The following is a 25334-nucleotide window of genomic DNA, read 5'->3' as shown; positions in this document are numbered from 1 at the left end:
GGGGGTGCTAGGGTAGTGACCACATATGCGGGCATGCTGTCCGGGTATGTGGGATCCTTCGGATGTGACGGTGCTCCACGGTGTGACTAGGGTAGACCGTAGGTGGTGACAGCCATGTCGGTCCGCCGGGAAGCTACTTCTCGATTAGCGTACTCCCCGACGTCCGGGTATGGTGTAGGAGTTCATGCAAAGATGAAACGGGACTGGATGTTATCAAGTGCGGGTCATTCTCCCCGATGTCCCTAATTTCCTGGCACCTGCAGTTCTAAGCAATGTGGCTAACGTAACTTATCTGCTAACATGAATAGTATACTAGGAATCTTTGTCTATACTCCCACTAACCTTAGGATTTCTTGTTTATTCTTTATTCATGAGAGTTGGCTGTTCTGTGTGTGTCACATTACCCCTGATTATCCTTCATTTATCACTTATCCCTGTATAGTCAGTGGTCTTCATCTTGCTTTATACGTGTCATGCTTATGAAACTAAGTAAATACACTTTACACAACCTAGCCATCCCTTAGGAAAATATAAATAACGATACCCTGCATACTTCCGGGTGAAATACTACAATGGTATATCCGTACACTTGCGGATCTTTCTGTAAACCTTAAGACATACCACACGGCATCTTCGAGGCACCGTTGCTAGAAACTAACCACTCCTAGTGGCGACGCTAAGAAATGCCAACAAGCATTTCTGGCACCGTTGCCGGGGATGGCACTAGGTGTAAAATTATTTACTAAAGTACATAAACATGGCAATATAAGTAAGAGGTAGCTACTGCTTATACAGGCTAATGTGTTTTTCTTTTTGTTTTCTCCTGATTGGATGAAAACAGAGTAGTGTATGTCTGGTTTCTCCTTGCCAACAAATTTTGTTGAAAATCCTGACAAGATCGTGAGAAGGGTCCGACCTTGCGTCGTCCCTCCTCCGATCTCGCAGTCGACAAGCGAGCCAGCTTCCCAAGCACCATCAATCACTGAACTCATGGCTGAGAAGACTCTCCGTGACTTCTTCGTCCCCTCAGCTGCCAATGTGGCAACTGGACCCAACATTGATGTTGGGGACGTGAACTTTGAGCTGAAGTCCAGCCTCATAAACATGGTGCAGGCTAGCCCATTCTGTGGCAAGCTGAATGAGGATGCCAACGCCCATCTCCAGAACTTTCTGGAGTTATGCAAAACCGTAACCATACGAGGCATTATGGCTGACGCCATCAGGCTCCGCCTGTTTCCTTTCTCCCTCCTGGGGAAGGCGAAGCAGTGGTTTTATCAGAACAAGGAAGCCGTCAGCACGTGGGACAAGTGTTCCACGGCGTTCCTCGCTAAGTTCTTTCCGTTGGACAAAACCAATGCCCTATGTGTAAGAATTTCAAGTTTCCAGCAGACAGGGATGGAATCCATCCCAGAAGCTTGGGAGAAACTATAGGAATACATACTCGCCTGTCCTCATCATGGGATGGACGAGTGGCTCGTGCTCCAAAGCTTCTATAACGGGCTAACGACTACATCCAGAGCCCACCTTGATGCTGCTGCTGGAGGAGCCTATCTCGACCTCACTATTGCCAAAACTACGGCATTAATCTAGAAAATGGTCTCCAACCAGGGCTGGAACGAGGAGCGTTCCCAGCCCAAAACCAAGGGCGGAATGCATACTGTCAAGGAGACAGACATGCTCGCTGCCAAGCTGGACCTCCTAATGAAGAAGCTTGATGAAGGGAACCGGCCAAAGACGCTTGTTCCCGTCCATGCTATGAACTCGTACTTTACGTGCGAAGTTTGTGGTGATGGTGGACACTCGGGGAATGACTGCCCCGAGACTCATGAAGACGCAGCCTACATCAACAACACCGGGTTCCGTCCACAAGGAGGCCAGGGATGGGGTCAAGCACGCCCACCATTCCAAGGAGGAGGTAATAATTTCAACTCAAATTTCAATTCGAATTTCAATTCAAACCAACCCTCCTTGAGAGACTTAGTCTTTGGCCAAGCTAAAATCAATGAATCATTAAAAAAAAGCTTGCTACCAATGATAAAATTTTGGAAAATATACATGCTAAAGTTGAAACTCTTTCTTCTGCTTATAAAAATCAACTAAGTTTCAACAAAATGATAGAAACTCAACTTGCTCAAATTGCTGCTGTTGTTCCTGTCTCTGAGAACTGGAAGATCCGGGGGCAACCCAAATCTCCTGTTGAAACTGCAAATATGGTGTCTACCGGGTGGGGCAACCTTCCCCGGCAGACTTCTCGAACTAACCATGCAGGTAGGTACAATCCCCCAAAGAATGACACTTGGGATGGCTTGGTAGCAGCAATTCAAGAAGATCCAGGGGTCCCCATGATCAGCTGCTCAATCTTCGATCAATACTATGAGCATGCACTCTGCGACCTGGGGGCCAGTGTCAATATTATGCCCATGGTGATATACGAGAAACTCTTATACCATGCTCTCTCCCCAACATACATGTGTGTGCAGCTCACAGACTCTACAATCCGGTATCCCGAAGGGATAGCCAAGAATACCCTGGTTCCCGTGCGAGACTCCTTCGTCCTTGCAGACTTTGTGGTCATGGATATAGAGGGTGACTTAGGAATCGAGCTCATCCTTGGACGACCATTCCTGAGGGCCTCCAGAGCAAGGATAGACGTGGGAAAAGGAGAAATCCGCTTCCACGTTGGGAAGGAGGACATGTTCTTCAGATTCAAATAGAGGGAAGAGCAGCGCATCCTGTACCGATATGATAACGAAGGGCAGGCAATTTGGGATGCACCTGAATCCCCACTACCAAGACCTACGACCACAAGATCAAAGAAAAAACGTGCAAAGAAGGTGTGGCATAAGGTCGCAAGCTCGTCCTCATCCAATTCTCCAGGACGAGCCGAGCAATGGTAATCAATGCAGGAGAAAGATCCCGCTCGTCAGACTCAAAATGACGAGCCCTTGCCGAAGGTAAATCGGTACGTATCTCATTATTCACTCTCCATCATTTTGTTTTTCTTGATTTTTGTCGATTTTTCCCACTGCATATTTGAATTTTCAAAACACCCTTGCATGCTAGAAACTTTTCTAGCACCTTTTCTATTTTTTACAAAAATCCAAAAATATTTCCGAGCATGAAAATCCTTTGAAAAATAAATTTGAACACCTTTTCGAAGCAAAGTTTGGCCGGCACCAAAGTTTTAAAAGTTTTTGACCGTTAGAAGGGTAGTGGGCCCTGGCTGTCAGCAGGGTGGCCCACCTAGGGTTCGGCCGAACCCTAGGGTCGGCCGCCCCCCTGCCACCGGCTAGTGGGGCCAGCCTTTTCCAACGGTCACTAGCCGTTGAGCCTAGTCTCTCCCAACAGTGCCCGGCCATTCTCCCTTTAAATAGAGGCCGAGGGGTGGATTTTGAGCTCTCACACTCAACTCTCATTCACTCACTCCCTCTCAAACTCTCTCAAACTTTGCTCTCGGGTTCTATGTGTGTCACATTACCCCTGATTATCCTTCATTTATCACTTACCCCTATATAGTCAGTGGTCTTCATTTTGCTTTATACGTGTCATGGTTATGCAACTAAGTAAATGCACTTTACACAACCAAGACATCCCTTGGAAAAATATAAATAACGATACCCTGAATACTTCCGGGTGAAATGCTATAACGGTATTTCTGTGCGCTTGCGGATCTTTCTGTAAACGTTAAGACATACCACACAACATCTTCGAGGCGCTGTAGCTAGGAACTAACCACTCCTAGTGGCGACGCTAAGAAATGCCAACAATTGTCATGAAAGGTGATTTGAAATCTGCCAACCTGTATCATCTTCGTGATACTACAATTACAGATAATGTTGCTGTAATTTCTAATTCATTATCCAATTCTAATGCTACTAATCTTTGGCATATGCGTCTCGGGCATATGAGTGAACTTGGTTTGGCAGTGTTGAGCAAGAGAGGACTTCTCGATGGGCATAGCATCAGCAAGTTGGATTTCTGTGAGCATTGTGTGTTTGGCAAACACAAGAGGGTGAAGTTTAATACCTCTACTCATACAAGTAAAGGTATTCTTGATTATGTGCATTCTAATTTATGGGGACCATCTCGCAAGCCTTCTCTTGGTGGTGCTCATTATACGTTGACCATAATTGATGATTATTCTAGAAAGGTATGGCCTTATTTCCTGAAAGATAAATCAGAAGTATTTTTTGCATTTAAAGAGTGGAAGGTTATGATTGAGAATCAAACTGAAAAGAAGGTTAAGATGCTTCGTACTGATAATGGGATGGAATTCTGTTCTAAAGAATTTAATGCATATTGTAAATCTGAAGGCATTGTTAGGCACTACACTGTTCCTTACACACCCCAACAGAATGGTGCAGCTGAGCGTATGAATAGGACTATCATCTCTAAGGCCCATTGCATGTTGTCTAATGCTGGTTTGCATAGACGTTTTTGGGCTGAAGCTGCTTCCATTGCTTGCTATCTTATTAATCGTTCAGCCAGTATTGCTATTTGTAACGAACATGGCACCATTTATGCCATTTCGAGTGATTTTGGTGATCAAATGGCAACGCAATCAATGGGACTAATGGTATTGTTAAGTGAACATTTCTAGATCCCAGGGATGAAGTAAAAAGGCCATGCAAAGCAAAACACGAAGAAAGAACTCAAAGAAACGCTGAATTGGACGAGTTCTACTGGAATCAGTAGCACCGGAAGAACCGATGCTATAGGCATCGGTGCATCCGATGGTCGTCGGATGATCCGACGGCCTGGCTATTGGCACAAGTCTGTGCGCCTCTGGAGATCATGTGAAGATCAAGTGAAGCACCGGTTGAACCGACGGCTTCAAGATAGGCATCGGTGCATTCAACGTACCATGTTCCAGAGATGATGTCAAGCGCGCAGGAGCCAAGTCTTCAGCACCGGTTGAACCGGCGAGGCATCGGAGCATAGCATCGGTGCATTGATGTCAGCAGAAGATGGAGGCCCAACGGCTAGTCCAGTTGCTATGTGTGACCAGTTGAACCGCCGCCCTAAGCATCGGTCTAACCGATGGTCCCTGGAGTCGCTGCAACTGTGTTAGTGAAGCCAACGGCTACTTCAGTTGCTTAGAGTGACCGGATGAACCGACGCTACCCCAGGCAGAGGCATCGGTTCATCCGATGGTACGCAGATTTTTGCTGACCGTTGGAGCAATGGCTCCACGACTTGGAGGCCTATATATATGGCATCCCCCGGCCATTTGAAGATTGCTGGAGTTCAAGGAAGTCAAATACACACCCAAGAACCACTCCAAGCCAACCAAGAGCTTAGTGTTCATATCCTTAGCCCTTAGCACACTTTGATAGTGTTGTGTAAAGGATTAGCTCTTAGTGAGTGAATTTGCAAGGCCTTGAGCCCTTGTGCTGTGGTTCTCTAGTGAACCAAAAGAAGGGCTTGGTGCGCTGGCCCCTTGGAGCTGTGAAGCTCGCCGGCAACGTCATCGACCCTCCGACTTGGTGTTAAGCGGCGACGACACTTTGTGCGGGGGACGTGGAGACCCCCATCCTTTGTGGAGAAGCTCCTTAGTGGAACCCGGGGCCAAGGTGACCGTGATTGTGTTCACGAAAGAGGCTTGATGGCCGAGTAGCAATACTCTTAGTGAGTGCTATAACAACGTGGATGTAGGTGTGCCTTTGTGGCTAACCGAACCACGGGATAAACACCCGCATCAAGAGTTTGCTATCTCCTATCCCGCTCATTAAGCTTCCGCATTTCATACTAGCAATTTGTATGCCTTTACTTTCATAGAGTAGTTTCTTCATAGGAAATGCTATAGGTTGCTAAACTCTTTTGGGATAGGGGTTTCACACTAGAACAACCATAGTTGCACATCTAGATAGCTTGTTTTACTTTAAGTTTTGTGCAAACTAGTTGGAGCCATAGGTCTAAGTTTTTAGAGTGCCTAATTCACCCCTCCCCCTCTTAGGCTAGAGCACCCGATCCCTTACAAGTGGTATCAGAGCCGGGACTCACCTCTCTCACAAAGAAAGCCAATTTCATTGGCAAATTTGTGTTTACCGGCTCACTTGATCGGTTAGGCTTCACCGCCTAGTGAGTTAGCTCTTTTAGGGGAAAGGATGGATTCTCTAGGACCTCCTCCACGTTTCGATGGCACGGGCTTCCAACGATGGAAGATTTTGATGCAATCACACCTCCAAGCAAAGGGTCTAAATGTTTGGAGAGTAACGAGTGAAGGAACTAAAAGCAATAGTCAACAAGAGAAGCAATATGACGCTATAGCCAAATGTGCTATTTTAAACTCTCTTGGTGAAAATGTGTTCAATCGTGTGTTTGCTTGCGAAAATGCTAAGGTTTCATGGAAAACTATTAGTGAGAACCATGAAGGCACAAAAGATGTTGCGAATGAAAGATATCATGTTCTCATTGATAAACTTAATAGCTTCAAGCAACTTGATCATGAAAATGTCGAAACTATGTACTCACGGTTGAATATTCTTGTGAATGAGATTAACTCTTTAAATGTGAAGAAAATAGAAGATTTAGAACTCATTCGCAAGATCCTTCACTCACTCCGAAGGCCGGACTATGATTTGGTGATCACAATTCTATATGAGAAAGATATCAACACAATGACACCAAATCAAGTCCTCAACAAGGTGATCGCCCATGAGCTACGTCATGATATCAAGCTAAGAGCGCCACCTTCTTCACCAACACATAGTGCACTTGCATGCAAGCAAGTCAAAAAGTTGAAGAAGATGGCCATCAAAGGTAGCTCAAGTGAAGAGGAAGAAGAGGAGGCATGCCAAAGCTCCTCAAGTGATGATCAAGAGCCAATGAACCCCTACCTTTACAAGCAAGTAAAGAAGATGAACAAATGCTTGAAGGCAATCAACTCCATAGGGTATGTGGTCTTCCTCAAAGATGGGCCGCATCATCAACTTATGAAGGTTGAGAAGAAGTTCAAAAAGAACAAGCAAAAGAAGGAGAAGAAGCCCAAGCATGAATCATTTGCCATATTTGATGAATGGGTTAGCGGTGGTGAAGAATCAAGTTCAAGTGATGAATCAAACAAGAAATTCACCACTCGCATGGGATCATCATCCAACACTTGCTTTATGGCCAAAGGTATGGATAGCGATGAGTGATGATGACTCCGACTCTCCTTCAATTGATGAACTTCTTGACCTTGTTCATGAGCACCAAAAAGTCATTAAGAAACAATCAAAAGAAATCAAAAACCTTAGTGCTCTCAAAGGTCTAAATGCTTCTCTTGTTACAAATATTGAAGATTTAATGTGCAAATTCAAATTGCTTAGCAAGGAGCATGAAGAGCTCAAATTAAAATTTGAGAGCATTAATGATACTAATGACTCTTTGGAAATAAAGCAAACTATCCCTTGTGAAATTCCTATCTCTAGGGTAGATGCTTCAACTTCTTGCATTGATTTAATTGATGATTCTTGCTCTAACCCTTACAATGAGAAATGCAATGAGAATGTTGTTGTAGAATCATGTGATGATCTCATTGCCAAGGAGAATGATGAGCTCAAGCAAAAAATGGAAAGGCTCATGAAGGACTTGTATAGATTGAAGGGCAAAGGCATAGAGAGCAATGTCCAACCTTCTCAAGATAACCGTGAAAACATGGTGAAGAAACTTGAGAAGGGGTCCACCGTGACTTGCTCAAAGTGCCACAAAGAAGGCCACAAGTCCAACAAGTGTCCTCAACCAAGGAAGAAGCTTTCGGATGAGAAAAACAAGAAGAAGCTTACAATCAAAAGTTCTCTCATCTACACCAAGCCCAACCGGAGGAACAAAAGCAAAAGCACCTCCTATGTGATCAAGAAGAAAACCAATGGCAAGGTGGTTGCTCATAAGGTTGGAAAGCAAGAGACGAGTTGGAATCACTCCATTTGGGTGCCCAAGAATGTCATAACCAATATGAAGGGGCCTCAAATGGTGTGGGTTCCAAAGGAGACTTGAAGCCCAAGAATGGCTTCGGGGGATTTGGATGCTTAGCTTACAAGTTGAAGTGAAGGTTCAAGCCAAAATAAGCTAAGCTCACAACTTGGACATTTGTTGCCCAAGTCCCCCATAAGGTAATGGTAGCTAGATTTCAATTCAAGTATCTTGTAGCTCCATTGATTTGTTGCTAGGTTGTTTGCATACATTGCATCTCCTAGTGCTATATATGGTGGGTTGCTTGTGTCATGATTCTAACCCATGAGCAATCTACATGGTTTGATAAGTGTGTAGAAAGCTACACGAGGTTACCGTTCATGGCATATGGACTTCATGAGGTACGTATTTCATATGTGTACCATGAACACAAGCTAGGGTAAACTTCCCAATTGTGTCAAAATCAATGTGCATACATTTGCTTGGTGATTCAAACACTAAATGCACACATTTAGGGGGAGTTCATCCTATGGCTTGTGATTTTGAGACTAACATGTTTACAAGTTTATCTTTTGTAGTCTCACGTGGAGTTAACACTCTAAGAGAATGTTTCTCACGATCAATGTGAACAAACAACTCTATAAGAGTGATTAGATAAATTGTGCTTTCATGCATATTGAGCCATGCTCTATTAAACTTAAATGCTTATATCTAAGTTTAGAGGCTATGTGCTCATACATTTGCTTAACCTTGGTGTACCAAGTGCTCTTTGTTTAAAGACTTTCAATTGGTTGCAAGTCACTTTCATTTGGTACATGCAAGGTAAACAAAGCACCCCCGGAGGTATGCAAGGTTCTAAACTCATTCAATTGGTATAATTGTCAATTTCTTATAATTTTTAGAGCTAACTCCGTGCATGATATGATCTAAGCTCTCTAGTTATAACATCTAGTTGTGCACTTGATTTTCACATTATCTTTTTGTGCACATACTTATGGAGAGCTTAGCTCATGTCATGCTAGTTTCGTGATTTTGTGATCCACCGTAGTGAATTTTTCAATTGGTATCTTCATTGATATCATAAAATTGGATCATGAGTCATGGAACTAAATCCCTAGGCTACTAATCTTCTCTTGAGCTATATTGTTTTGCAAGACCTTTTAGGTGCAAGACCTTTTAGGTGATTTAATTCCAAAGGGGGAGAAATGTGGATCAAAGCAAGGCATGTTTTCCAACAATGGGGGAGAGATGTTTTCCCAAGAAGGAAAAATATATTCCAAAGAAGGAGACATGCCAAGTGAATCAAGTCATGAGGGAGAAGTAGCGAAAAAGGGGGAGGAACAAAGGGGGAAATCATGGTTTTAGGGGGAGGCCAAGCCATCATTGGATAGTGGTAAGCATCCAAGCAAGTGTAAGTGATTTCAATTGATATCAAGCAATTAAATTTGTCAATTTTTGCAAAAATTATGCTTGCTTTGATTGTGTTGTCATCAATCACCAAAAAGGGGGAGATTGTAACGAACATGGCACCATTTATGCCATTTCGAGTGATTTTGGTGATCGAATGACAACGCAATCAATGGGACTAATGGTATTGTTAAGTGAACATTTCTAAATCCCAGGGATGAAGTAAAAAGGCCATGCAAAGCAAAACACGAAGAAAGAACTCAAAGAAACGCTGAATTGGACGAGTTCTACTGGAATCAGTAGCACCGGAAGAACCGATGCTATAGGCATCGGTGCATCCGATGGTTGTCGGATGATCCAACGGCCTGGCTATTGGCACAAGTCTGTGCGCCTCTGGAGATCATGTGAAGATCAAGTGAAGCACCGGTTGAACCGACGGCTTCAAGATAGGCATCGGTGCATTCAACGTACCATGTTCCAGAGACGATGTCAAGTGCGCAGGAGCCAAGTCTTCAGCACCGGTTGAACCGGCAAGGCATCGGAGCATAGCATCGGTGCATTGACGTCAGCAGAAGATGGAGGCCCAACAGCTAGTCCAGTTGTTGTGTGTGACCGGTTGAACCGACGCCCTAAGCATCGGTCTAACCAATGGTCCCTGGAGTCGCTGCAACTGTGTTAGTGAAGCCAACGGCTACTTCAGTTGCTTAGAGTGACCGGATGAATCGACGCTACCCCAGGCAGAGGCATCGGTTCATCCGATGGTACGCAGATTTTTGCTGACCGTTGGAGCAACGGCTCCACGACTTGGAGTCCTATATATATGGCATCCCCCGGCCGTTTGAAGATTGCTGGAGTTCAAGGAAGTCAAATACACACCCAAGAACCACTCCAAGCCAACCAAGAGCTTAGTGTTCATATCCTTAGCCCTTAGCACACTTTGATAGTGTTGTGTAAAGGATTAGCTCTTAGTGAGTGAGTTTGCAAGGCCTTGAGCCCTTGTGCTGTGGTTCTCTAGTGAACCAAAAGAAGAGCTTGGTGCGCCGGCCCCTTGGAGCTGTGAAGCTCGCCGGCAACGTCATCGACCCTCCGACTTGGTGTGGATCGGCGACGACACTTTGTGCGGGGGACGTGGAGACCCCCATCCTTTGTGGAGAAGCTCCTTAGTGGAACCCGGGGCCAAGGTGACCGTGATTGTGTTCACGAAAGAGGCTTGATGGCCGAGTAGCAATACTCTTAGTGAGTGCTATAACAACGTGGATGTAGGTGTGCCTTTGTGTCTAACCGAACCACGGGATAAACACCCGTGTCAAGGGTTTGCTATCTCCTATCCCGCTCATTAAGCTTCCGCATTTCATACTAGCAATTTGTATGCCTTTACTTTCATAGAGTAGTTTCTTCATAGGAAATGCTATAGGTTGCTAAACTCTTTTGGGATAGGGGTTTCACACTAGAAAAACCATAGTTGCACATCTAGATAGCTTGTTTTACTTTAAGTTTTGTGCAAATTAGTTGGAGCCATAGGTCTAAGTTTTTAGAGTGCCTAATTCACCCCCTCCCCCTCTTAGGCTAGAGCACCCGATCCCTTACACTATTGATAAGAAAACTCCAATTGAGGTATGGTCTGGTTCTCCAGTTGATTATTCGCAATTGAGAGTTTTTGGTTGTACTGCTTATGCTCATGTTGATAATGGTAAATTGGAGCCTAGAGCTATTAAGTGTATCTTTCTCGATTATAAATCTGGTGTTAAAGGCTATAAGTTGTGTAATCCACAAACTCAGAAGGTTGTGATTAGTAGGAACATTATCTTTAATGAGTCTGTTATGTTACCTGACAACCTATCTACTGATACTCCTATTGAGAAATCAAGTGTGCAGGTGGAGCATTTTCTTGATATTGATAATACACCAAATAATAATGATGCTGCTGTTCAAGATGCACCTATTATTGATGATCCACCAATTATTGTTGATTCATCTGTTGCTGAGCATTCTTCTCCAGTTGTGCAGCCTCCACAACATTCTATTGCAGCTAATAGGGCCAGAAGGGCTCCTAAACCAGTTAAAAGGTTGACCGAAGAATGCAATGTTGCTTATGCTTTGAGTGTTGCAGAAGAGATCGAAGGTGGTGCAGAACCTTCCAATTATTATGAGGCTATTACTTCTGCTGATTGCAACAATTAGTTGACCGCTATGCAAGATGAGATGGAGTCACTTGAAAAGAATGGTACTTGGGATTTAGTCAAATTGCCCAAGAATAAAAAGTCTGTCCGTTTCAAATGGATTTTCAAAAGAAAGGAAGCTATGTCTCCAAGTGAGCCAGCAAGGTATAAAGCAAGGTTGGTTGCTAAAGGCTATAGTCAGATTCCAGGTATTGATTTCAATAATGTCTTTTCCCCAGTTGTGAAACACAGTTCTATTCGCATATTACTCAGTATTATTGCTATACATGATTATGAACTTGAGCAATTAGATGTTAAAGCTGCTTTCTTACATGGGGAGTTAGAAGAGGACATTTATATGGACCAACCATAAGGTTTTGTTGTTCCTAGAAAAGAAAACCTTGTTTGTAGATTAAAGAAATCTCTTTATGGCTTGAAACAATCTCCTAGGCAATAGTACAAGAGATTTGACTCATTTATGCTCTCTCATGGTTTTAAGCAGTCTGATTATGATAGCTGTGTTTATTTGAAGACAGTTAATGCTTCAGCTATTTATTTGCTTCTTTATGTTGATGATATGTTGATTGCTGCAAAAGATAAATCAGAAATAGCTAAATTAAAGTCACAACTGAATAAAGAATTTGAGATGAAGGACTTGGGTGCAGCTAAGAAAATTCTTGGTGTGGAAATTATCAGAGACAGAAAATCTGGTATGTTATACCTCAGTCAGCGAGGTTATATTGAAAAGATTCTTCATCGTTTTAATATGCATGATGCAAAACCAGTGAGTACTCCATTAGCTGCACATTTCAGATTATCTTCAGCTTTATGTCCAGTGTCAGATGATGATATTGAGCACATGTCTAGAATTCCATATTCGAGTGTAGTTGGTTCTCTTATGTATGCCATGGTCTGTTCCCGTCCTGATTTATCTCATGCATTGAGTGTTGTCAGTAGATTCATGGCTAATCCTGGCAAAGAGCATTGGAAAGCTGTTCAATGGATTTTCATATATTTGCGAGGTACTTCTAGTGATTGTTTGCAGTTTGGGAAATCTAGAGATGGACTTGTTGGTTATGTTGATTCTAATTATGCTGCTGATTTGGATAAAAGGAGGTCTCTCACGGGTTATGTTTTCACCATTGGTGGTTGTGCTGTTAGTTGGAAAGCAAGTTTGCAGGCTACTGTTGCTTTGTCCACTACTGAAACTGAATATATGGCCATTTCTGAAGCGTGTAAAGAAGCTATTTGGTTGAGAGGTTTATACTCTGAACTTTGCGGGATTTCTTCTTGCATTACTATATATTGTGATAGTCAAAGTGCTATTTGTCTTACTAAAGATCAGATGTTTCATGAAAGAACAAAGCACATTGATGTGAGATATCATTTTATTCGAGGCATTGTTGCTGATGGTGATGTTAAAGTATGCAAGATAAGTACTCATGACAATCCTGCTGATATGATGACTAAGCCTGTTCCTATAGCTAAGTTTGAGCTATGCTCAAGCTTGGTTGGTGTTAAAGTTTAAGTCCTAGTGACTTTTGGCGTCCGCGATTATTTATTATTGAAGTGAGTTAATTGATGATACTTCATTTGCTACAAGATGGAATTCGTCTCAAGGTGGAGTTTGTTGAATATGATCTGAATTATAACGTGTGTCTTGTGGGAACGCCTGGAGGGCCCACGGTTCGGGTTATGTGATTAGCGGATTTGTTTCCGTGTTTGACTGCTTTAGCGAAAATGGCCTCTCATGCCATATTTCAATATAATGTTTTGGTGATTGATATAGACAACACAACACTTGGACTAATATGATTGTTAAGATGACCATTCTCAGGCTTTTAGGTTCAAGGGGTGACAAAGAGAAGATAGGCGTAGCTAGGACCGAAGGGCCGCCCCTACGGGGGTTCAGCACTCATCGGTGCAATGAACACAGAAGCTGCGAGCTAGGATTTGGCACCGGATTAACCGGCGTTGGGTGTTTTACACTCACCGGTGTAATGGACTTGGAGGCCGAAGAAGCGGCAGGAGTTTTACAAGCACCGGTTAAACCGGCGATGAAGGCAAAGTGAACGTCGGTGTAATTGTCTAGAGAGTTAGTTTTTCAGAAATCATGGGACAGTTACATTCACCTGTTAAACCGACTATACGTCAGTTAATTGCCCGTACCACTAACGGCTAGTTTTTCAAGTGGGCAGATTACATTCACCAGTTGAACCGACGATGGCTATTGGAGGAGCGTCGGATTAACCGGCGTTACGAGTTTTTTTCTGTCAGCTTTCCTCCAACGGCTAGTTTGAGGGGTTGGGCTATATATATGCCACCCCACGCCTCATTTGGATGCGCCACTTAGCCTTTGCTTGCCGGAAGCCTTGGTGGCGAACGCAAGACGGTGATCAAGCAAAGAGACTCGGCATCACACTTGTTCTTGTTGGACAAGTGGCCGTGGACATAGGGATGGACTTGGTGTCCTAACCGAACCACGTTAAATCGTGTGTCTTGGTATCTTCACGGGAGTTTGCATATTCTCTCCCTTACCTCTTTACTTACCGTATTACGTTTCCGCATTTACTCTATCTTGTGTGCTTTTACTTTCCTAGTTAGTTTGATTAGGATTGGCTATAGGTTGCAAGTCTTTTAAGGGTAAGTAGAGAGTAGCATAGATAAACCTTAGTCATAACTAGCATGTGTAGGACGTGTTAGGTTTATCTTATGCAAATAGATTGAGCCCTAGGTTAGAAAGCGATTAGCGACCCTATTCACCCCCTCCCCCTCTAAGGTCGGACACCTCGGTGATCCTTACAACTGCAGTCAGTTCAGTCCGCCCTATATATACATCTTGTAAGCCGCACGGGAAGAGTAGACGACTCATTGTATTCCCTGCGTTGTAACTTTCCTCATTATAGTGAAGATCGCCGGTTGGCGCCCGTGGTTTTTTCCCGCAAGGGTTTTCCACGTAAAAATCGTGTCTCGTTTTCGATCTTGTTTTCGCATTATTTGCTAACACAATCGCCAAACATCACCTCCTCTCCCCTACATGTAGGGGAGAAGCAAGCCGTTGATGCAAGGTCCCCTATCGGCGGTTGGCTTCGCACGTCAGAGCTTTCCACTCGCCGGCGTCGTTGCTCCACCGGCTGCGCACCACTGCTCTACCCTGAAGCCCGCGCCGTTGACCAAGCCCAAGCCTCCGGCCGTGCCCCGCGTTTGCCTCTGGGCCTCTGGCCATGCCGCCCTGCCTCCGCGCCACTCCTGCGTCCGGCTGCGCCGCCCCTGCCTCGGCGCCACCCCTGCCTTCGGCCACGCCGCCCCACGCCTCCTTGCCGCCCTGCATCCGGTCACGCCCCAGCCTCCGACCACGCCGCCTCACGCCTCCGCGCTGCGCCGCCCCTCGCCTCGTCTGGTTGCCGCCGCTCCCAGGCACCGCGCGGGGTCTTCTGGTCATCGCCGAGCGGGGTCATCTGATCCCAAGATAGAAGGGAGGGAGGAAGAGGATAAGGTGAGGGAGGAGAAAAAATGAGTAAAATCTCTGACATATGGGGCCCACATGGTTGTGGAGGTATTGGAGATTAAGTTTTGATAGTCTGTTGTGGGGGTGATCTCCAAAAACGCAAAAATAACTATTGGAGATGGAGAGAGAAGATGTTTTGGCAGTGAGAGATGAGCAATCAGCTAGAGATACTCTTAGTTTGTTAGATAAGGGGTATGTTTGGAAGCATTTCACTCAAAAAAAAAGTGCTCCACTTCAAGTATTTCACTCCAAGCTCCACTATCATTTTTTTCCTAACACGTTTGGCTCCACTCCGCTCCACTAATCCTCGTAGGTCCAGATTATCATAGACATACTCCATCCTCTACCTTCACGCCTTGCACTGCTGCGTAGAACCACAGGGAGGCCGTGTGGCATGGAGCCGCAGCGACGCCGCCGGCGGGGTGACGAGCTCCACGGCGACGAGATCCATGGCAGGCAACCTCGGGGGCGACAAGATCCACGGTGTGCGGGCCGAGGAGTAGTGAGCTTGCCCTCACGCTGCTCAAATCCGGGGAGGACCCGGTGGTGCTGGCAGCGACCGTGGAGAAGGACTGGCAGCGGGGGAGGTACGGGCGGCGCCAGCGGCGGGAAAGGAGGGACCGATCCACAGCAAGGGGAGGACTCGGCGGGCAAAGACCGGGCAGCTGCGAGGGGGGACCGGGCGGGGGAAGGACCGTGCGGTAGCAGGGGAGGAACGGGCAGCTGGCTGTGGGGAAGGTCTGGGCGGTGGGAGAAGGACAGTGCGGCGGTGGCAGGGGGTGGGGTAGCACCAGCGGTGAGGAAAGACAGGGTGGCGCCGACAACAGGGAAAGACCGGGCGGTGCCAGCACCGCGCGAGGAAGGATCGGGAGGCGGCGGAGCCGGCGGTGAAGGACTAGGCGGGGGAGGTACAGCGCGTGCGAACGGAAGGCATCAGAGGGGAAGAAAAGAAATAGAACGAACCATTTTTTTCAACTAATAAGTGGCATGGTGGGTAATATTATCCCAACACTAACAGCTCCACTCCACTTCAAAAATTGGTGGAATACCTCTTGAGGTGCTCTAGAAAAAAGATGGAGTGGAGTGAGTTTTTGATGGAGTGGAGTGGAGAAGGTGGATGTGTTTGGACATATTCATCTGGAGTGGAGCATACAAAGCTGGAGTAGAGTGCTGCCAAACAGGTCAAATCGAGAGCCAAAATCAGCCCGATTCTGTTCATGTCATTTTTATTTTTTAAGCAAATAAAATGAAATGTGAATAAAAATTAACAAAATACTCCATCCATTTTCTTTTGATAGTCCTATTTCAATTTGACACAATGTTCAAGTAAAACAACCTTACTTATAATATAATAAATACAACACAGACTTTTAGTTGGCCGGCAAATCTTTTAACTAGAAACTCCTCATTACTAGTGTCATTTATTATCATAGCCTATACCAATGGCAAATAGGACTATCATTTTTTAACATTTTAGTTTTTGAAATAGAATTATAAGAGCAACTCAAAGGGACTCTCTATTTTCATCATAATTGTTAGGAATAGAAATTTTGATGAAAAAAATAGTCTCCAAGAGCTTTTCTAAATGGTTATCCAAATATACCCATAATCTATTTCGAATTTCATGCTAGCCAAAGACATGGCTCTCTAGAGTGTAAACAAGATATAAAAAAGTTGTTGAAGAGTGAAGATGTATAAATAGGAGAGATTTTAGAATTTGCATCTGAATTCGTGAGCCTTTGAGAATTTAACCCCTTATGACAATGACATATGGGGTCAATCCGAGTCATTGACATATGGATCAGGGGGTTAATTTCTGAAAGGCTCATGAATTCATATGCAAATTCTGAAATATAAGAGAGAAATTTTTATATACATGACTCTCTAAATCATTATTTAGAGAGTGAAATTTAGAAAGATTCCTAAAAATACTTAAAAAATAGAGGGAGTAGTATTTCTCTTCAAAGGCAAGCAAGAGGTCTGGAACAAAAAGTAATCGATGCAGAATCAGGAAGAGGAAAGTGTAGTGTAGCGGCTGAACTCAGCGGCTACCACCTCACCAGCCTCAGAAAGGTGACACCGAAGCATCAGCAAACAGCAGCCGTGGAGAAGTCAACACCTCCACGCTAGCAAAGGACAAACAAGGCACGGCCGACAGCAGAGCAACCCCGACCAAGAACCGAGGACTAGGTCCCCAGCAGAGGAGTGGGAGGAGATCTGGCATCCGAGAGCAGAAGGAATCGGCAGGCGATGGGGAGGAACACCAGATCAAGAACTCGGTAGAGCACCCCTGGGAGGAGTCCGGAGACCAGGGGGGAGACCAGGGGGGAGAAGCCACCAGATGCACACCGGCGGCGGCGGCGGCGGCGGCGGGGGAAGTAGGATGCTGCCGCCGAAGCAGCTGCTGACCATCATCATCGTCATCTTCTCCACGCTCTCCTTCATCAAGCTGCTGCTCCTCACCAGCTCCTCGTCCGGGGTCTCCTCCCCCCGCAGCCCGGCGTGGGACGCCGGCGGCGGCGTTGGCAACGGGACGGCCAGGAGCGCGCTCGCCGCCAAGGAGCTCGCGCTGCTCCGCTCCCTCGTCGCCGCGCGCGCGCCGTGCAGGCTGCTGGTGTTCGGCCTCTCCCCGCAGCTCGTCGCGCTCGCCAGGCTCAACTCCGGCGCCGGCTCCGGGGCCGCCGCTGCCGCCACGGCCTTCGTCACCGACAGCGCCGACGACGCGGACGCCGCGCGCCGCGTGCTCAGCTCCGGGCGCAAGGCCGGCGGCGCACCGGCCGGCTCCGTGGCCGTCCACCGGGCGAGGTACCGCGACGCGGCGGCGGAGGCGTGGCCGCTGCTGCGGCGCGCGCGGGGGAGCCCCGCGTGCCGGCGGCCCACGGGGGCGGTGCGCAAGTCCGGGTGCCCGCTGGCGCTCACGTCGCTGCCCCGCGAGGTGCTCGACGCGCGGTGGGATGTGGTGGTCGTCGACGGGCCCAGCGGCGCGGCGCCGGGGGAGCCCGGCCGGATGGGCACCATCTACACCGCCGCGGCGCTGGCGCGCGCATCCGCGGCGGCGGGGGGCGACGGCAAGGTGGACGTGGCGGTGCACGACGTGGACCGGACCGTCGAGCGGTGGTACGCGTGGGAGTTCCTCTGCGAGGACAACCTCGTCGCCGCCAAGGGCCGCCTCTGGCACTTCCGCGTCGGCGCCGGCGGCCCGCCGGACGCGTTCTGCAACACCGGCCCCGTCCAGATCTTGTAGAGCCGCAGGACGAACCGGACCGGACCAAGAACCCAAGGTCACCGGAGTTGAGCTTCGGACCCAGCAGGGGCAATGCCGCCACCGTGTCACCGAGATCTATGCGGCGGCATCACCGGAGGCGACGAGCAGATCCTGTGCAGGTCCAATGCTCGGAGATTGTGGCAGAGGTGCTAATGCCAAGAAGATTGAGCATCTGAGCTGTTGATAGAATTATACTAGCAAACAAAGGGGATCCAGCTGTTGATAGGATTAAGCTAAAACTGTCCAAATCTGTAGAAGAATCGAGTGCGTCGCTAGGCATTAGGGTGATTTGTTTTTTTTTTTTTTTGCCTACCAGAATTCTTCAGGCAAGAAGAGTTCCTTTTTTTGTTGCTAAATAAACTAGTATTCTGAATTGTGTTGTTCTTTGTCTGCAGCAAATAATACCCAACTCGCTTAGTGCTTGATCAATTGATCTTACTTCTTAGATTGCTTTAGATTGAGGGATTCTGAGTTTCTCCCAGCAGTTGGGCGCCGAACTACGTACCAGTGCTTGATCAGTTGAGGGATCTTTGGTCAAGCGTAGTAGTGTAGTACATGTACTGAAAAATTAAGTTTTGTTTCAGTGGTTTATAAACTCATCCAAATTTTACAATCAAGAACTTGTCGAAAACTGGTGCTGCATTTGGTTGGATTTGAAGCATTACTTTCTTTTTTTAATCTTATCAATGTGCACAGACCTACATTAGCTAATTCTTCTTATTCTGTTCGGCTGGAAAAAAAGTCTCAAATTGGCTGATTCAATAGTATTATGTGAGAGAGAATAAATTGGAACCAGCCGAAATAAGCCAAAAGGAGACAAGCCGAAGCATGGAACAATCAATCAGTCATTGTGTTGTGACTTGCAAATGGTAGCACAACTACTATAGTACTCCGTGTAATATTTGCATAGACAGTTGTTCTAATCTTCAAAATAAGTTAGCAGACAATCTTAACGAGTCTAAGAGCAACTCCAACACACACTCTAAACAACCCCGTATCTCAAATTTAGAGAGCTAAGTAAAAAAAATACACTCTAGCAGACCCTAGAGACCCTCTATTTTAAGGCGACCGCCAAATTCCCTCCTCCACCTCCATTCCTAGTGGGTCTCTAGGGAGCCCTCTGTTATGAGTTAGAATTGAGGGCTATTGATAGAGTTGGAGCAAATTTGAAAACCTCTAAAAAGTAGAGGCTTTTGCTAGAGTTGCTCTAATTCTATAAGATCTTGATTATTTGGATTGGTAAAAGGAGAGTAACAGATCCTCTCCCCATTTTAAAATATAAGTCAGCTTCTGTGTTGCTCTAAATCAGTCTTTCCTTAACTTTGACCAAATTTGATTAAAATCATTAATATCTATAATACCAAATAAATGCACTAACAAGAAATTTCATACCAGTTTTTTAAAGTAAAACTGATTAGATTTGGTAGAGATTGATGTTTTTTATATAAATTTAGTCACAATAGAACTAAACCGACTTGCTTGGGAAAAAAAAACTATGTTGTTGTTGTTGTTGTTGTAGAACTAAACCGACTTATATCTTGAGACAAAAGGAATATTTGACAAGGCATGGAACAAAAGTTTGTTCCATGATGATGTGTTGCTAAAATTGAACTTGCCTGATTTTAAGAAAGAAAACTTATAGTAAATTGTTGGGAAAAAAGCGTTTCTGCCCCTATTTCAAAGCGTAATTATGATTTTACCCCTTCTTTTTAAACTTTGTGATTTTACCCCTGTGATTTCAAAACGAAGCTGTCGTTTACCTCTATTTTGCAACTCCATTAGTGTTTCTTGGATTAAACGGTAGAAACAAAAGAAAATGAGAAAACATATAGAGCCAAAAGACAGAAATACCTCCCCGTCACCCTCCTGGCCCGACTTGTTGCCCTCTCCCCGAGTCCCCGTCGCCCTCCATGGTGCTGACCTAGGGTTTGTGGCGGCGCCCTCCCTGCCCCTCCCCGTCACCCTCTCTCATGCGAACTCCAGCGCGTCATGTTCCAGCCCCTGTGCGTGGCAGGACTCGCGCCTGCGGGCGGCCCCTCCAGCTCCTGCCGCAGCAGAGAGCGGACGGCCCCTGCAGCTCCTGCACGCGGCAGGGAGCGGACGGCCCCTGTAGCTCCTGCGCGCGGCAGGGAGCGGCTGTTCCAGCCCCTCTCGCGCCAATCCGGCCCCAAGGAACGTCGCGCCTCTCGGTAGCCCCTTCAACGTCAATCACCATGGAAGAACAGTCAACCATCATGGAAGAACAAAGGTATACTTCCATCAATTTCTGAGATATGTGTTCATGAGATGGAAGAAACGACTTCTCCCTAACTTTTTTATTTCCTACTGTGATTTGTAGGGTTAATCACAGAGAATTGAATCACATATATGTAGCTCACTACTAGTTGCTTAGGAAACCCACTACTTTTGTTCGACATGTCATTTACCTATATATTGGTGTTCGACATGTTCTCTGGACCTCTATGTTGTCATCAAACATGGTACTAAGATGGCATGTTATATGGATTTGGTTTGATGTACTTAATGCAATATTTTTCAAATTAGTTTGTTGTGTGATATTTAATTCTGTTGACATGAATTGTCAGTTGAAATGTTGTCGAAATTTTCTACAATTTCTGTACTCAAAATTTCAACTTGTTAATCTATTACAGGGGTACAAACACAATTATCATAAGAAACAGGGGTAAAAACGCATAGGCAAAGTTGTCCATTTGTCCAAAAATTAACACCGTTACGTGGACTTAACATATTAGGGGTAAACTCAGCCTTCGTTTTGAAATCGCAGAGGTAAAATCACAAAGTTAAAAAAGTAAGGGCAAAATCACCATTACATTGCAAAACAGGGGTAGAAACGCTTTTGCCCCTAAATTGTTTGACCATATAGCGATTTTTTTTCTCTTTGATTATCATACGTGGTTCCGTTCTGGATTATAGTGTTCTTGTATAGATGATGGTCGTCAATTAAATAGATACCAGACATATGTTGTTTTACATTTGACAAAAAATGTTTATATCCTATCCAAACAAAAAATTTGTATATGATTTAACTGCTTTAAAGAATTACATCATATGATCCTACCAAGACACATCATGTCCTATTGAACTTTACAAATCCTTAGCGGTTGCTCTCTTCTTGCTTAGGTTGTTTGTTCATGTTATGTCTAGCCCATCACAATCACACCATAAAACATATAATTATTTTTTCTAGAGATATGATAAGATATATATGTTTAACCCATTACATCATATTATTAATAATGTATAGTCTACATGATCTTCCGCCGTGGGAAAATACAATCTATGGTGCACATGTGACCATATAAGCATATATGTGACAACTCCATGCATCTATTTGCATGGTATGCAAGATATAACCAAACAAGTTATTGTGTAGTTGATGTAATTTACTCTTTTTATAAAAGTGAGGCGTAAGCGTCTGCGTGTAACATATACTCAACGGCATCTTCCCTTTTCGAAAATGCAAATGGTATGGTAGTATAAAAAAATAAAATAAAATGCAAATGGTAGCATTGAACTTGCGGTGGAGCCCAGTAGTCAGTGTGAAGCTAAGCATACTTTAGGCCCATGGGCCGTAATTAGTAGCGGGCTGGCGACCGGAATTACTCGGACGGGCAGCAATAGCAACCGAGCAAAGCGGCGAAGACAAGCTCTCACGCGCCGCCGGCGATGTACGGCGCTTCCGACCCCGCCGCTGCGGACCGCACGGCGTTCCGGCGGGCGGAGAAGCAGTACAAGCTCTACAAGCCGCCCAACCTCAAGGGAAGGTCCAGGTCCAGGTCCAGGTCAGGATCTCGGTCACCCCTTTTCTTGCCCTCTTGGTTGCCATCTTCGTCTCTGCTCCGAAACCCCAAACCCTGACGCCTTCGCCGCTGCAGGAGCAAGCCGGACGGCGTTGAGGGAGGCTGCGGTGACCTTTCAGCGGTGGTTGACTTCCACGCGCTGCTTGCGGCCGACGGGGAGCTGCCCGCCGGGATCGGCCGGAGCAACTGCGCCGGGTTCGACCACCCCGTGTTCTGCTTCTTGGACCGGCCGGGTAACTGCGGAGCTCTCCCTCCCTATCCTTCTCTGTTCGAGTTAAAATTGGATGATCCAGCTTGATTTTTGTACTTGCGGGTTTGAACATTGCACTTCGAACAGGGGATGCTTGCAGACTTTGATCATCTCTTAGATGCTGTTTTCTTCCTGTAAATTGTAATTGCATTTGGCTAGTGCTAGTGTGGAGGTGCAGATTTATGTGAATGAGATCTTCATCTCAGATTTAAATGGCCAGCAAGATCTCTAGTCATGGTGTCATTACTGATCATTTTCTTTAACTTTAATAGGAACATGAGTGGTGGTTAGTGTAGTAATCTGGACTAGAGATGGATATCCTCTTCATATATTTTGTGTTCAGCTCTTTGTTTCCTATCTTTCTTCCAACTCTAAAAGTTTTTGATATGGTTGTATCTGTGATAACATATCAGGACGAGAGCTTATGCAAATGACAAATCATAATTTTGACTACTGGTTTACAGTTAAACAATGTTCCTGCCAAGATTTGTGTATAAAATTCAAACATTGACGGCACAAATCACAATTTCATTACACTTAATATGGTTCTGATATACTGTCATTCCAACTCTAAAACTTTGTAGGATTCTATTTCATTCCTGGCGCTCTATCAACTGAGGAACAATGCTATTGGATTAGGGAAAGCTTGAAAACATTTCCACAGCCACCTAATAGGACTAATTTGACTGCTATATATGGTTCAATTTCTGACTTGTTCGTTGCTGCTAAAAATCGAAAGATCCTGGTTGAAGTGGAAAATTCTGATGTACAAGAAAAAGAACAGAATAATGGTGATGGAAAAACGGAATCTAAATACTCCAAATTTGTGGAAGACTCAGAGATCCAGAAGGGTGAAGGGTGTAGGTCAACCAGAGCAACTACTCTCATGCGCAAGCTCCGGTGGAGCACCCTTGGCCTGCAATTTGATTGGTCAAAAGTATGTATCTGTTCTCTTCCATGATGGTGCTAGCACAATGCTCATTTCAATTATTGCTTGAATCCCAGCTTGTGGTGGTACTGATATATTCTAGTACATTATACTGCAATATATAATTTAATCTACAAAAATTTCTACAGTTTGTTACAATATTCGGTTTGGTTCAATCATATTATTGTTATCAATCTAGAGTTCCATTAGAATATATAACACAATATTACAACTTAAAGGACATTCTAGTAGCAAACATCTTAAGGACCTGCGCTAGTTCATCATTGTTCTGTTGAAACTGTCTATAAAAGTAAACACGGAAAGTATCACCTGTTGCACATATAAGATGTATTGTTCTGTCGTCATGTTAGAAAATTGTATTCTATTCTTGCTTGACTGCACAATAGGCTAGGCTGTTGCTAGAAATAGCATATTTATGTCTTCTCCTTTTTCTTTGGTCAAATCCTTCTGCTTTACAGCGCAACTATGATGTATCACTTCCACACAAGAGGATTCCAGATGCCCTAGCTAATCTTGCAAAAAATATGGCTATTCCAGCTATGCCTTTTGGAGAAGAATTCAAGCCAGAAGCTGCTATAGTGAACTATTATGGTCCAAGTATGCATGTCTTGTCTCTTAAAATACTGAAAATGCCTTTAAATTGATATATTGTCTTTGGGAAATTTTTTTTTAGATTTGTAAGTTCATGCTCCATTTCATATTTGTACTGAAATATTAAGCTTTGACTGATGTAGGTGATATGCTCGGTGGCCATGTTGATGACATGGAAGCAGATTGGACAAAACCTATTGTAAGCATAAGGTAACAATCAAGCTTCTTATTTTGTGACTTCTAGATTTTTCATGACATAGCACCTTACATTTTATCCTTTTAGTTTGGGTTGCAAGTGCATCTTTCTTCTTGGAGGAAAGACAAGAGATGAAGTTCCAACAGCAATGTTCCTGCGAAGCGGTGATATAGTACTGATGGCTGGGGAAGCACGAGAACGCTTCCATGGTAATTCATATATAAAATGAAAGAAAGTTGTTCATAAATAAGAACGTTGAAGCGCCATAGATCATCAAGTGTTCATATTTTAACCTTTGACTTCCATTTCATAGGTGTACCACGGATCTTCACAGAAAGCGACCAACAAGAAATCTCTGCACTGGTTTCACAACTATCTGGTGAAGATGACTGCTTTATCTTGGACTACATCAAGAATTCCAGGATAAATATCAACATCAGACAAGTCTACTGAAGACCAGATTGGTTGCAGACTTGCACATATTTGTAATGAATGCTGCATCTTCACTGGAGTCAGGTGCATTTGCAGAGTACCATGGTTCGTTAAGTGGCATCTGGAATAGGAATGAAGGATCAGAACGCTTAGAATATATGCATCAAACTAACCACAATTATAGCCCCCATTGGACAAGATTTTTTGTATAATTTGGCAACACGGGGAAGATAAAAGGCTAATTTTCAGGGATTTTAGACCAAGCAGACCTTGAGCAGGATTGCTGATCAAAAGGGTTAACAATTGGTATCTGATTTCATCTTGTTCCATTTTCTGATGTTTCAGTCCTCCACAATTTTGCTGCTACTGCAAGATGTTTGTAAATCTATTTGGACTTATGCTTGATGTTCCCCTCACCTTGAGAATCCATATGCCAATATTTGTATCTTCTGTGTCTGTGTAAGTTATCATTTGTATCAACGGATGGGTTGACTTTTTGCTTGGCATTGCAGTTCCATATAGACTTATATTTCTTTCCATATTTATGATCTAACATCATTGTTCTACTAGAATATGTAAAGATTCCCATAGAACACTACATTACTAAACAACCATCCCTAATATTAAATGACTTGGTCTGTCAAACATTGGTAAAATTGTGAGAATCCAAACCACATTACTGCTATGATAGGATTGTGACGAAAGCTATAGATAGTGCAAGGGAAGATCAAATATGAAAAGGATTAATGAACTCCGTTTTTTGTTAACAGAGTCTCAGTTTTTAAATACTCACATATAAAACCATATGTATTGTTTTCTTAAAGCTCAAAAGAGATTTATCTTCCTTAAAAAATGAAAGGAAA

The 25334-nt window shown here is 44.6% G+C and overlaps 2 protein-coding genes and 1 non-coding gene across 6 annotated transcripts; 2 read left to right on the top strand and 1 right to left on the bottom strand.

Moving 5' to 3' along the window:
• Positions 1–1355: 1355 nt before the first annotated feature.
• On the bottom strand, positions 1356–1463 carry LOC120687004. The gene has a single exon (XR_005680509.1). It is a non-coding gene; the product is annotated as a small nucleolar RNA R71 (small nucleolar RNA).
• A 15212-nt stretch (positions 1464–16675) lies between these two features.
• On the top strand, positions 16676–18670 carry LOC120686410 (probable methyltransferase At1g27930). Its single transcript, XM_039968612.1, has one exon. The coding sequence runs from the start codon at positions 17309–17311 to the stop codon at positions 18209–18211; it is 903 nt and encodes a 300-aa protein (XP_039824546.1). The 5' UTR covers positions 16676–17308; the 3' UTR covers positions 18212–18670.
• Positions 18671–21838: 3168 nt separating this feature from the next.
• LOC120685298 (alpha-ketoglutarate-dependent dioxygenase alkB-like) lies at positions 21839–24995 on the top strand. 4 transcript variants are annotated; one of them, XM_039967128.1, is made up of 8 exons: positions 21839–22029; positions 22129–22286; positions 22888–23240; positions 23711–23849; positions 23987–24053; positions 24127–24248; positions 24353–24468; positions 24539–24982. In XM_039967128.1, the coding sequence occupies exons 1-8, from the start codon at positions 21920–21922 to the stop codon at positions 24599–24601; spliced, it is 1128 nt and encodes a 375-aa protein (XP_039823062.1). In that variant the 5' UTR covers positions 21839–21919; the 3' UTR covers positions 24602–24982. The 4 variants fall into 4 exon arrangements, with proteins under 4 accessions (XP_039823062.1, XP_039823061.1, XP_039823066.1 ...); XM_039967127.1 differs by having other exon boundaries at positions 21839–22035; XM_039967132.1 differs by having other exon boundaries at positions 21859–22029; positions 24353–24809.
• The last annotated feature ends 339 nt before the right edge of the window (positions 24996–25334 follow it).

Source organism: Panicum virgatum, chromosome 8N (assembly GCF_016808335.1).
Source record: "Panicum virgatum strain AP13 chromosome 8N, P.virgatum_v5, whole genome shotgun sequence".
Lineage (NCBI taxonomy): Eukaryota > Viridiplantae > Streptophyta > Magnoliopsida > Poales > Poaceae > Panicum > Panicum virgatum.
Note: the sequence above shows the minus strand (reverse complement) of the source record. Positions and strands in the feature narration are given on the sequence as shown.